Source organism: Lottia gigantea (assembly GCF_000327385.1).
Source record: "Lottia gigantea unplaced genomic scaffold LOTGIsca_54, whole genome shotgun sequence".
NCBI classification, from domain to species: Eukaryota; Metazoa; Mollusca; class Gastropoda; family Lottiidae; genus Lottia; species Lottia gigantea.
In genome coordinates this window covers 39,726-54,044 of record NW_008709848.1, presented here as the reverse complement: position 1 = coordinate 54,044, position 14,319 = coordinate 39,726, and the positions used below count along the sequence as shown (strand labels likewise).

General features: G+C 35.5%; 1 protein-coding gene across 1 annotated transcript in view; it reads left to right on the top strand.

The window, feature by feature from the left end:
* Positions 1-3,806: 3,806 nt before the first annotated feature.
* LOTGIDRAFT_165825 (hypothetical protein) overlaps positions 3,807-14,319 on the top strand; it is a gene marked incomplete at both ends in the record, with an annotated part of 15,558 nt that continues 5,045 nt past the window's right edge. The window contains 6 exons of the mRNA XM_009062870.1: positions 3,807-3,984; positions 6,981-7,087; positions 7,559-7,687; positions 9,368-9,515; positions 11,991-13,478; positions 13,768-14,151. Of these exons, the coding sequence (XP_009061118.1) occupies positions 3,807-3,984; positions 6,981-7,087; positions 7,559-7,687; positions 9,368-9,515; positions 11,991-13,478; positions 13,768-14,151 (2,434 nt within the window). The remainder of the gene's footprint in view (positions 3,985-6,980; positions 7,088-7,558; positions 7,688-9,367; positions 9,516-11,990; positions 13,479-13,767; positions 14,152-14,319) is intronic.

Sequence of the window (14,319 nt, the reverse complement as noted above, 5' to 3'; positions counted from 1 at the left end):
TATCTTTGGGTTGGATTTTGGTTTAAAAACGCTTTATACGGGAGAATTTACATTCTTCACCAGAAAGCAACTAAATTGGGGAAATCTCGTCCTCAATGGGAATTAATGAAATAGTTTATTTTTATGATTAGGAGGACGCCCATTTGTTAAAAGTTGGGAAAATGTTTCTGTATTCTTGTTAACTTTGTTGTATCGTTGTAAATCGTTATTTGTCCATAATGTACACTTGTTATGTCATATATCTTTGTTTATAAACTAAGTCAATTAAACTGAATCTTTTCTGGCTTCGATCTCTGAGGGAGAACCTAGTATCCTGTATCCGAACCTTGGAACTGCATACATTGGGAAATTGGATGTTAGTGGCATAATTGTAGGGGAATTTTGGGACCTAGAGCACAAATTCGTCCTACAGACTTTATGGGAATCCAGGAATTTGTAGATATAGAGATCGCCATTCCAAGTCCATTTATCCACAAACTTAGAATTGAAACGAACCCAGGCCTTATTCTTGGAAGAAAGGGAGACCCCGTTCATCCAGTTAACGGCTACATGTGTCTACCTCTCTTAGTCTTTGTACGGTGGCCCATTTAAGACATATTTGTTTTTATGGAAGCTGAAACTTACCAAAGTTAAACAGCGATTTTAAAGGCTTAGCTTTGCAGCTTTTTGGTAAAGCTTTTTTATTTGATTCAGTTCTAGTGTGTAAGGGATTTCTGCCAGTCTGTGATTGTTGTTCTTAGGTGGATAGTTGTTGTAAAGAAATTGTAGAAATTCCACTTTTCCTGTAGTTTTGAAATTAGTTCGTAATTCTGTCCTCCTCAAAGGGTTCGTTTACTTGTATCATGTCAGTAAGCCCTAGGTATATATTCCAGAAAAAAAAGAAAACTTATGAGCACTAGTCAAATGCTGCCATTACATTATTTTCCCTTTCATTCTACTTATTTTTTTTATATAACGACCTCTTTTTCTCAGCTGGATTTTTGCTAAGCCTCGCAGTAATATGTTCATAGAGTTCATATATGTCGATTGGTGTATGTCTTTAATGTGCCACCGTACAAAAAGCAAGGGAGACAGCAACTTCGTGATTTGATATTTAGAATAACCAGTAGTGTGAGATTATATGGTATGAATTTCAAAATGTTCCTATGAAGGCTAAGCCCCGCAAATTGCCCGTAAACTCTGAGTATTATGTTACATAGAATATGTCGATTAGTGTATATCTTTAATGGGTCTCCGTACAAAAAGTAAGACAGACAGCAACTTAGCGATTTGAGATCTCGAGTGAGATAGTATGGTATTAATTTGAAAAGGTTTCCGCAAATTTCCTGGAAACTCGGAGTAATATGCTCATATTGGTCATATATATGTCGATTAATGTCTTAAATTGGACACCGTACAAAAAGTAAGACAGACAGCAACTTGCATGGTGATTTGATATTTCGCATGGGGACTAGTTTGAGATAGTATGGTATGAATTTCATTAAGTTCCTATGACGGCTAATCCTCGCAAATTGCCCGTAAATTCTGATTAATATTCTCATATAGGTCATATATATGTCGATTGATGTATGTCTTTCAAGTGCCTCCGTACAAAAAAGTAAGGGAGACAGCAATTTGGCGATTTGATATTTCGAATGAGGACTACTTTCCTATGACGGCTAAGCCTTTTAAATTGCTGTTTAACTTTGGTAAGTTTCACCTTCCATAATAAAAAATATGTCTTAAATGGGCTACCGTACAAAGACCAAGAGAGATAGAAACATGTAGGTGTTTGCGAAATTGAATGAATACTTACGTGCATTTTTCATGAAAAAAATTCAAGTTATTTTAACAATATTTAAGTTTAAAATAAGTCACATCTGAATCTGTATGCTAGTTGAAATTGAATGTGTACTCTAAGTTCAGCCCGGTGCTTTTTATTGTTTTAAAAAATAAATTTCCACTTTCACTTTCTTTTTCTTCACATACCACACACACCCTTTTCGCAGAATTTTGCACGAATATTTAGTACGACGATCAAGACAACGTTGTGAAGCACGGAAAAGAACCGTTAGTGTTAAATAGGTTATCGATTTGTATTCTATAAACTATTATGTAAGAAGATGTGGAGGAAGGTAGGTACGCCTATGAGTATTAGTAGGGGACTAGTTTGAGATAGTATGGTATGAATTTCATTAAGTTCCTATGACGGCTAATCCTCGCAAATTGCCCGTAAATTCTGATTAATATTCTCATATAGGTCATATATATGTCGATTGATGTATGTCTTTCAAGTGCCTCCGTACAAAAAAGTAAGGGAGACAGCAACTTGGCGATTTGATATTTCGAATGAGGACTACTTTCCTATGACGGCTAAGCCTTTTAAATTGCTGTTTAACTTTGGTAAGTTTCACCTTCCATAATAAAAAATATGTCTTAAATGGGCTACCTTACAAAGACCAAGAGAGATAGACACATGTAGGTGTTTGCGAAATTGAATGAATACTTACGTGCATTTTTCATGAAAAAAATTCAAGTTATTTTAACAATATTTAAGTTTAAAATAAGTCACATCTGAATCTGTATGCTAGTTGAAATTGAATGTGTACTCTAAGTTCAGCCCGGTGGTTTTTATTGTTTTAAAAAATGAATTTCCACTTTCTTTTTCTTCACATACCACACACACCCTTTTCGCAGAATTTTGCACGAATATTTAGTACGACGATCAAGACAACGTTGTGAAGCACGGAAAAGAACCGTTAGTGTTAAATAGGTTATCGATTTGTATTCTATAAACTATTATGTAAGAAGATGTGGAGGAAGGTAGGTACGCCTATGAGTATTAGTAGGGCCTAAAACTGTAATGACTTGAACCGTGTCCAATCAACTATATCGGATTGTGACTGATTTACATGTTAGAACTTGTAGCCTAACAACCTCGATAAATAGCTATTGTTGACAAACAAAACAAAAGTCTAATATAGGCCTCCTTACAAATTTTATTACAAAATAAATTAAAAGAATATTATAATACAATGGACAATGAAGTTTGTTGAGGTCAGATTGTCCTATCCTATTTGTGATTTGTGGATTCGGCAATCCTCCATAGTTACCGTAATCTGTCTCGACATGGCCCAAAAAGTACCGCCTAAATACGCCGTTGGCGTTGAGCCAAACTATGTATGAAATATTATGTAATCAGTATCGAGGTGCCTTAGTAGTAGGCTAATGAGAATAGTAAGCTGCTGAATACTATTATTCAGGTATATATGTTATCGGGTGGGGGTCAAAACGAATGAATGACCACACAGTGGATGAATTTTCAAAACTTTATTAGAACAAAACTAAAATAAACCCCTGAAATATGCAAAATGCAAAAATACATACCCAGAAGTTTAAACTAACTATGATAGCTAGCAAATAATAAGGTGAAATACCTTAAACCGAGAAATATCAATACTTATATTAAAAACTACATTTTTACCATAATAATGTGCAATAACCAAAATACTAAGGACCGTATGCTGTGCTCGAACTTAACGCTAAGTCAGACTCCGGGTAAGTCAGACTTTGTAAAGTTCGACTTTGTAACTAATTCATTTCGGTATGCATGGCTTCAACTTTAACTTATCTTTGCTAAGTTTAACTACCTCTGTGTATGTACGGAAAACCAACGATAACGCAAAGCATTATAATTTAATTTCGAATATATGTGTCAATAGAAAAAGTGATTGATACATTTTTATCGGACACTTACGGACAGCAAGAATTTGGCATGTTTCTCACGCCTTTTTCCGTGGGGTCTTTACTAAAAAAAATCTGTAGCGATGTTAAAAAAGAGAGAAAAAAAAACTGGTGGTGGTATAGTGGAGACAATGGATTCTAGTAATTCAAATCAGAAGATATGTGCTATGATACCGGCACAAATGAACCCTCTGCAGAATGATTTTGATAACGATATCGATTTCCATCAAGATAGCTTCACTTTGGCTCAGCCGACGTCAGGTTAGTTAAAGGGATACAGTTCTCTGGTTATACATAATTTGAACTTCTCAAATCCGCAAATTTCAATAATAAGTAGATATTAATATGTCACTTCGAGTTTGACAAGTGCAGTGGAAATTTCGAAAGAAGATAAATTACGGAACTGATTTCACGTTTTCGAAATAAGTTGCATATGCACGATTCGAACTGTTACGTAGCACTTTACTTTAAAGAACCCCTTTTACATTGGTACTGAATTTTTAAAATATACGTATTGTACCAGAAATCATTTCAAAAATATGCAGAACGCCATCATTCGAACATGGTAAATATCTATAATTTGGTGTAATGCTTGGAAATAATTTTCCATGGGTACAATATCTATCGCAAACGTATTTAAAGTACGGCTAAAGTCTGCTACCACCCTATCTTAGACTTTACTTTAGTTTTGTCCACAAAACGCTCGAGTAAAGCATGACTTACATCAAAGATCGAGCGCAGCATACCTAAAGTCTGAGTTTGACTAAAGTACGGCTAAAGTTCGACCGCAGCATATGGCCCTAAATATTTACAACAATTACCAAATCTAATCTTAAAACTGAACTGGAACTATATGCAAAATACTTTGAGAATGCAAAATGGCTGCCATACACTTTGCTTATATGCCTATTAATAAACTTGCAAAACCTTACAGAGCTCAATATACAGAATATTATATATCAAACATACCTTTAAAATCCAGAACTGATTTAAATGATCCTGACATAAACACAATCCATGAAATATGAATATGATAGAAATTAGTAAAACTACAAATTTCCCGCCAAAACCAGGTAGAAAAAAACTGAAACAGTCCTTTCTGTAATAAAACTAAAGGCTTAATCACAAAAAGATAGAAAAGTAAGAATGTTCAGAGTGATGAGATCACATTGGTGAGTTGAACAAAAGCTCACTATAATGGGTTAAGTATAAAGAAGATAGAACAGGGTGAACAGATTTGAGTTGATTGTTAGTATATTTGTGACTATGTGTTTAGTGTGTAATTTTGTAAACCATTAAAGCTGTGCTGAAACATAAAATCCTGTACACTATATTACATATACAAGTCTGAACGATCTGAATTTAAACCTGTGATCTAACTTTAACTCGTACCGAGGAAGGTGCATGACCCCCGTTCCACAAATATTCTTACGATCAATCTTGTGTAAGGTTTTATAACAGATAACAAGTAGAGAATATGCATTTCGGCATTTTAATACACCAATTTGATAAGAAGTTACCTACTTCTGGAGAGATTTACAAGATGAACAAATAATTCAAAAATGCAAAGCGAATGCTTCAGGAAGTTAATGAAAGGGGATCTAATTTACCATCGACAAGAACATTACTCAGATTTTTATTCCTTCTGTAAGCAAACGTTTAGTATAGATGATTCGTCCTGGAATTCTTTATAAAAGCGTTTGACAGTCACAGAGGCATTTTTAGCTATAGAATCGTAGGTGGCAACGAAAGGTATAATTTGATAGCCACGCTGGATGGATATTTAGGTTTTTTTGTAATTGGTCTATTCAGATACTCCCCCTTTGTAATCGCTTGGTGCTTGAGGTGCTGCAGGTAACTGTGTTGGTGATGGCGTGCGTTTCCGTCTTGGTGTGGCGGCGGTGGCGTGATGGCTTCTCTGTGGAAGCTTGTTTGCAGGTGGACTTCGAGGAATATGTTCTTCACATTTCTATGTATCAAATTATCAATAATTCCTTATGTGCTAATGCCACATCTGTTGCCCATAATTTGTTAACTGCCTCGATAGCCGGTGGGTTTGTAAAGCTGGTTTTACAAACCAGTTTAGATCATTTATTTTATATATAAACCCACTCGAAATTATAGAAGCATGGTGAAGACACTGAATTAGTTGAAATAGCATCTTCACTTTAGGATTAGTTGTGTCATGTCTCTGTCTATGATGATAAGGCAGTTGGTTGAATCGGGTAACCTGATGAGGCCTGTAGTAATGCTGGTGGAATTGTGCTGAATGTCTCTCATTATAGTATGGAACTGGACGATGTTATACATTTCGTCTCGATCTGGTTGGATCTGGGGTCCATTATCGTAAATCAGAGTTTATATGAATATACAGGTGTTTAATACAAAATAATGATAACACCTTACAACAACAAAAATATGCGATCAAGATTTTGCTAATGTAGCTTCTTCAGTCTTGTAAAACTCTACACCTAAATGATATAATATATAGACAGATTCTGCTTCACGGAAACTGTCGAGGATTGCCTGGACATAGTACCGGTAAATAATAGCTGCCATTCAATTCCATAATATGTTTCGAAGCTCAAAAGAAAAACATTCACGGTAGACCGTTTGTCTTGTTGCATGAAATCACAGTTTTTACAGTGTTTAAATGGTGGCCATGTTCACTGTACTTTATCCAGATTCTCATAGACTGATCTTTCTTATTGGTGTGTTTCAGTAACATTGAATTGAACAAGATCCCGGATATTTTGATTCGAAGAAAACCAACCATGGGTATGTTACTTTTTTGATACCTCTGGTCGACCATGAGTTGATCAACATAGATGAATATATTTTGAAAATTTACAGTGACTAAATAGTCTATTATTACCATCAGCCTTAATTAAGAAAAAGAGCATGCTATATATTATTTGTTTAATCATTAATTGCATTGCACCTACATCACACAATAGCACAATTCCCAACAAATTGAACACATGGAGTTGTGAAGTCACTGATTGTACTTTGTACTGACTGACCAAATAAACTTCAATTGACTCGAGCAAATGTCAAGCTCTTACTTACTTCGTCTTGTACCTTGACTGCAATAACAGCCTTTCTTGTATAACGAAAAGTTTGTAAATGCAGCTATTTGGTTGGATTGTACGATAGCGAAAACAGGCATTCCAAGAAAGTAAAAAATGAGCCATAATGGCTTTTTTCTCTGTTAATATTGTCCCATCACGCACAATTTTCATATTCTTATCATTTAGAATCAGATGAAACATCGGATGAAGATTTCTCTGATATTGTATTAGCTCCAATCATAGATCAATTGAAACGTCTACTAGAACAATATTCAGATGGACAGATTATTAAGGTAAGTTTTATATTGATATACTTGTATTGTTACTATTGTGTTGAAATAACTTAAATCCAGATTGTCACGCGATAATGTGATTCTTGATGAGTTTGTAAATAAAGCCAATTAAAACTACGTAAGATATGAATTCAAAATGATAATTAATTGTTTAATTGGTTAATCGAAGGTCTCAATATTTTGGATCAAATGCAGTGTCAGTATTACCCCCCTAAAGTGGCGGTGATTGCCGAATGATCAAGGCCGTGCAATGTCATTCTCCATTAGCCTCAGATGCAGCACCAATATTTGCCTTTATCATTAATTGAGACGAGTCGCAGAATTTCGCACAAATTCTCAGAAGTTTATCTTTCCAAGAGAATGTCAATAAAAGCGTCGGAGTATTGATTGAATCTGAAGTGTGCAAGATGAAACAGATCTCTATCAGCTGGTGAAGCAATGATTTAAATGACCATCTTTAATTTTAAATAGGAACTGATACAAAATGCTGAAGATGGTGGAGCTACAGAAGTTAAGTTTCTATACACTGGTAAAAAACAAGAAGAAATTAAATATTCTAAAAAGACATGGAAAGAAACACCAATTAAAATTGCGATGCAGGTAATCAAGCAATGAATAGCGTTATAACATTATTCATGTTAACTCGCATTCAAAAAAACCACCGTAATTTTGTGCGATTTGGACACTTGATGTCAAAAATGATAAATTTATATATACTCGATTTATAAGTCTCATTGATAATGTTATTAGGGTTGGGTGGTCCGAGGTCGAAACCTGGAGAAGAGTGTTATCAGGGTCGCTGAACACGAATCCGTTGAGATTTTTTTGCTCAGAGGATGCTTTAGTTCGGTAAATAGTAATTTATTCAAAATGGCGGCCGAAATAGAGCCAATAAGACGATTTTGACGGACCATTGCCGCAATGATACCTTGCAATATGTCCTTCTATAGGTTTTTGGGTATGAAAAAGTCAAATCTGACGTAGAAAACAGGAAGTGAGTATAGGGGGCGCAATGGTGGACAAATTTAATATTTTTGTCTAAAGTGAAGAGTTTTGCAATTCATGCTTTTCATGCGAAAATTCATTTCCCACAGTTTCAGATGGCCCTAGTGAGCACATCGGCATTGTGTACCTGGCTAGTACTTCGTAGCATACAGTTTACTATGGTTTCCATCAAATCTTTTTGTTTTGGTCTGGTTCTAATTGTAGCATCTAGCCAGAACATTTCTGGAACATCAAGAGCCCAATAAGATGTTGATATCCAATCGAACAATCAGTACTGGCAGTTTCGGCCTATGTTGACAATGATTGGTACAGATGATGTGTGGAAGTGTATGCTGAAGTTGGGGATATAATCATTATTCCTTTTTGGTATACGAAAAACAAATATAAATAATGCGATCTCTCCTCGAGTGGTATCAGAGACGTTTTTGGCCATTAACTCCCAGAAATAAAAATAAAATGTGACAATTTAGAATCCGTCAGTACCGGAAAAGATCGACTTCTGGCAGGTGTTGGATGAAGCCATAGATACCCTGGAACGTCAGCTATCAGACATTCGATTAAGGGTGAAATACTGCATCGAAAATTGACAAACGTAGGTTGCAAAAGTCGTTTCTGGTCGTTTCATGTTTTAGTAAGTACGCAAATGACGAAAGTCAAAGTCAACGGACAATCAAAAATGCAAAGATTAAGCACGATGAATCAGAATCAGAAATAACTGTTGATGTGAACATACTTCTGTTCGGCATATTGAATTGAATTTAGTGTTAAACGCTGTTAATTGAAGGATTGGTAGTCTCCAGCTTTGGTTGAATATTGTCGGAATGAGCATTGAGAAATGTGAACACAATTGTCTTCAGAATTTAAAAAAAGTCAGCTTTTTCGCTATTCCAACCCCCTACACACATGATGGTTCAATTTGGACATCAAATTTGACTTTCCCGACCCGTAAAATGATATAAAACAAGGCATTATTGCGGACATCGTGGCCCAGAATCTGCTAATTGCACTATATTAGCCCCCAAAATTGCAATTTACCGAACTTGAGACATCGGATGGAAAAAAAACTCAACGGATTCGTGTTCTGTGAACCTGATAGCACCTAAAACACTCTTCTAGTATTCAAAATCGAAAAAATGTATTTTCCACCCAAGCCTAATGTTATATAAGAACAAAATTCTTTCCAATGTAATATTGTACTCATACTATAATTTTTAAAATTATTGCCCTTTTAAGAATTCCTTGTAGGCCTAATGTATATAAATGTTTACTTTCAAGGCACCTGCTCTATGTGTATACAACAATGGCATATTTACTGATAAAGATTGGAAAGGTATTGCTGCCATACAGTGTAGTCAAAAAGAAAAGGAACCTTTGAAAGTTGGTAGATTTGGATTAGGATTTAAATCTGTTTTCCACTTAACAGGTAATTAAGTGCACGTATTTTCTTTGACCCTCTGTGCTCACACTATAGGCTTAACATCCTCACACTTTACCTGAACATACACCTCACATCCACACACTTTACCTGAACATACACCTCACATACTCACGCTTTACCTGAACATAGAGCTCACATCCACACACTTTACCTGAACATAGAGCTCACATCCACACACTTTACCTGAACACACATAATAAGTCGTACATCCGCACACTTCACCAGCTTATAGGTCTCACATCCCAACATTTCAACTGGTTATAGGTCTTACATCCCAACATTTCAACTGGTTATAGGTCTTGCATCCCAATATTTCAACTGGTTATAGGTCTTACATCCCAACATTTCAACTAGTTATAGGTCTCACATCCCAACATTTCAACTGGTTATAGATCTCACATCCCAACATTTCAACTGGTTATAGGTCTTACATCCCGACATTTCAACTGGTTATAGGTCTTACATCCCCACATTGCAACTGGTTATAGGTCTTACATCCCAACATTTCAACTGGTTATAGGTCTCACATCCCAACATTTCAACTGGTTATAGGTCTTACATCCCAACATTTCAACAAGTTATAGGTCTTACATCCCAACATTTCAACAAGTTATAGGTCTTACATCCCAACATTTCAACTAGTTATAGGTCTTACATCCCAACATTTCAACTGGTTATAGGTCTCACATCCCAACATTTCAACTGGTTATAGGTCTCACATCCCAACATTTCAACTGGTTATAGGTCTCACATCCCAACATTTCAACTGGTTATAGGTCTTACATCCCAACATTTCAACTGGTTATAGGTCTTACATCCCCACATTTCAACTGGTTATAGGTCTCACATCCCAACATTTCAACTGGTTATAGGTCTTACATCCCAACATTTCAACAAGTTATAGGTCTTACATCCCAACATTTCAACTGGTTATAGGTCTTACATCCCCAGATTTCAACTAGTTATAGGTCTCACATCCCAACATTTCAACTGGTTATAGGTCTTACATCCCAACATTTCAACAAGTTATAGGTCTTACACCCCAACATTTCAACTGGTTATAGGTCTTACATCCCAACATTTCAACTAGTTATAGGTCTTACATCCAAACATTTCAACTGGTTATAGGTCTTACATACAAACATTTCAACTAGTTATAGGTCTTACATACAAACATTTCAACTGGTTATAGGTCTTACATCCCCACAATTCAACTGGTTATAGGTCTCACATCCCAACATTTCAACTGGTTATAGGTCTTACATCCCAACATTTCAACTAGTTATAGGTCTTACATCCCAACATTTCAACTGGTTATAGGTCTTACATCCCAACATTTCAACTAGTTATAGGTCTTACATCCCAACATTTCAGCTCGTTATAGGTCTTACGTCCCAACATTTCAACTGGTTATAGGTCTTACATCCCAACATTTCAACTGGTTATAGGTCTTACATCCCAACATTTCAACTAGTTATAGGTCTTACATCCCAACATTTCAACTAGTTATAGGTCTTACATCCCAACATTTCAACTAGTTATAGGTCTTACGTCCCCACATTTCAACTGGTTATAGGTCTCACATCCCAACATTTCAACTAGTTATAGGTCTTACATTCCCACATTTCAACTGGTTATAGGTCTCACACCCTCACACTGTACCTGAACATACATCCCACATTCTCATTGCACCTGGCTAAACCTCCTGCACTTCACCTGAACATACATCTCACATTCTCACTGGACCTAGTTACATATCTCATATCTCCGACACTTCACCTTGTTAAATATTCGACATCGCCACATCTCACCTGAACGTACATCTCACATTCTCACTGGACCTGGTTAAAAATCTTACATCCCCCATGTTCCTTTAGCAACGGTACGATGATAATGATCATCTCTACGTTGCTCTCACAATCATCCCATATTCTCGTCATTAATTTTGATTGGTAGAGAGTTTACTTATTAATTATATTCATTTTGCGGGGAAATGTTTGAATAACCAGACGCAAAATTTGAAGTACCGAATTTACTTTCTTTTAAATCTCGTTACCGGGGAAAATCCCACCTGAAAACTTAAAATTAATTTATAATGGAAGGAAGCGTTAGAATTTTCTGAAATTTTTGATGAATATTAAGGACACGTGTTAGTACCTTTGGTGGGAATCTGCAACAGTTTCCGATGATTCAATGAATGTCGCCATTTTCAATCACCTTCCTTTTACTCCAATTATTACGAGATTCCTGATTGGATATATCGAATGGTGACGTATGGTCTGCCAAGGAAGGTTATTATTCTGTAATGACGAGAATATGGGATTGTTCAAGCAACGGTTAGGTGTGAATAATCATCGTACTGTTGCTAAAGGAACATGTACATCCCCGCACTTCACATGGTTATAGGTCTCACATCCTCTCACTGAACATTATTTATTGATGTCATTGTTTTTATTTCAGATTTTCCATTGATACTAAGTGGGGACAAGGTAATGGTGATGAACCCATTAGCCAGTGTATCAAAGGTAGTATTTAGTAAGAAGCTTTGCAAGATCGACAAAGATTCTCAGAGGACAATATTAAAGTTGATAGGCGATAAGTTTGGATTTTCAAGGCTCTGTTTCAAAGATGGATACCAGGGTACATTGTTTTGGTTCCCATTGCGAACAGAACCTTCGAAACTGTCCCGTGATACGTATACATATGAGAAAATTCAAGACATATTTCATGGATTTAAAGATTTGGCACCATCTATTCTATTGTTTTTAAAGAAAATTGAATTTATAGAAGTGTTTGAAGAATCAGAGAATGATTTGATTTATCGAGTACAGATATCTGCCAAGAAAGAAGAGGACATTCATCATATTCGTGAGCAGAGAGGAGATTTTTTACACCAAGTTGTAGAATTGAATGGGAAATTGGCTAATGAATATCTTTTCCATTATATGAAACTTTCTATTAAATGTGAAGGGAAGAAATGGTTATCAGAAGAAACAAATACAAAAGATTGGATTGTGGTAAATCATTATCATGGAGGATCTGTAAGTGATGGTCTACAGAGATTAATAGATGATGAAGAATGGTCTTATAGTCCATATGTCAGTGTAGCAGGATGCTTATCAAATTGTGATGAACAGTTTAAAGGACACATATATTGCTTTTTACCACTACCGTTAGAACGCACTAGCCCTACTGGCTTGCCAGTTCATATCAATGGGTTCTTTGCTTTGAGCCAAGATCGTCATCATATTAAATGGATGTCATCAGAAGAGGAAAATCGGACTGGTCACTCAGAAAATGCTGTAGAATGGAACAAAATTTTGGCTACGGAAATCTTGCCCATGGTATATTCAGAATTGCTAACATATTTGACTAAAGCTGGTATTGACACGAATACAATATATAAATTGTTTCCTAAACCCGAATTGATTACTGAAAACTGGAAGATATTTATCAAACCACTTTTTAAACAACTCTACGAGAAAAACATCATCTTTACCAAGGCTTCTGGTGGAAAATGGATTAAACCTAAAGAAGCTACTGTGTTGGTAAAGGAAGAATATCCAGATACTACTTTAAAGGTTATAGAAGATGTATATTTATTAAAGAAAACGAATGTAGCTTGTCTTCCAGATGTTTTTGTGGAATCTTTAAAGTCACATGGCCGGATTGAAGTATCTGATTCGTCATGTTTACATTCTTTTTTGATTAATCATGATGATATATTTGAATTGATGGACATCAATCAGAAGATGAAACTACTAGAATATTTCATATCTAATGATATCGAAAAACTGCAAGATCTGAAGATATTGCCATTAGCTAATGGTGAATTTAATATATTTGATGCTGAAGAAGAGACTGTATTCTTGTGTGAAGCAGAGAGTTTGAAATTATTCCCGGGAATGGAATCAAGGTTTCTGCTAGATATATCTCAAAAACTGATAGGTATTCCAAATTTCATTTATATAATGTTTATAACACACAATTTATAACATTGTTTTAATGATATGGATCGTCATCACTCTTTATATTGACTATATTGTGTGTCCGCATCTAATTTGAGCATCTGAGCATGTAGAATATTATCACGAGGTTGACGCTGATGAAACATTATTCTTTTATTGCCTTGGACCCGATTGTGTTTTATAAGCAAGCTAGACTGATTTCAGTTTTTGATCGATTTCTGTTTTGAGTAAATGTGATTTTCAAGCTATCTTGGTTCTTTGCATTTCAGATCGGTTCCAAGTTAAACAACTAATGTCTGAGCATATTCCAGAATTACTCCAAGAATGTATAGAGATTAACAGTTTCAGGCATAAAGAGATCACACCACAAATTACTGATTGGTTGAATGTCGTATGGAAATATATACACAAAAATGAGGATGTTTTCCAGTTATCATGGATTTCACATTTACATTTACTACCATTTCATAAAGAAAACAAACTCATCCAAGTTGATTCAGTGTCTATTTTGAGTTCAAGAAAAAACATGGACACTTTAGATCCACAGTTATCGAATTCTCTTGAAAACCTTGGTGTAAAGATTATCACCTCACTCTCTAATACAATATCAGCACTAGTGGAGGGTAAATTTGTACAGTATCCTACAACTGAAGGTATATTTAACTGTATGAAGAAAATAACGAGTAAACAACAAATAGAACAGTTTAACCAAGCTGCCTCAACCAAGGAAAGAATTCAACTTCTTGAAAAATTTACAAACCTTTTTGGTGACCAGGTTTTTCAGATATCTGAGCTTGTTCGAAAACTGGAAATATTTGAGT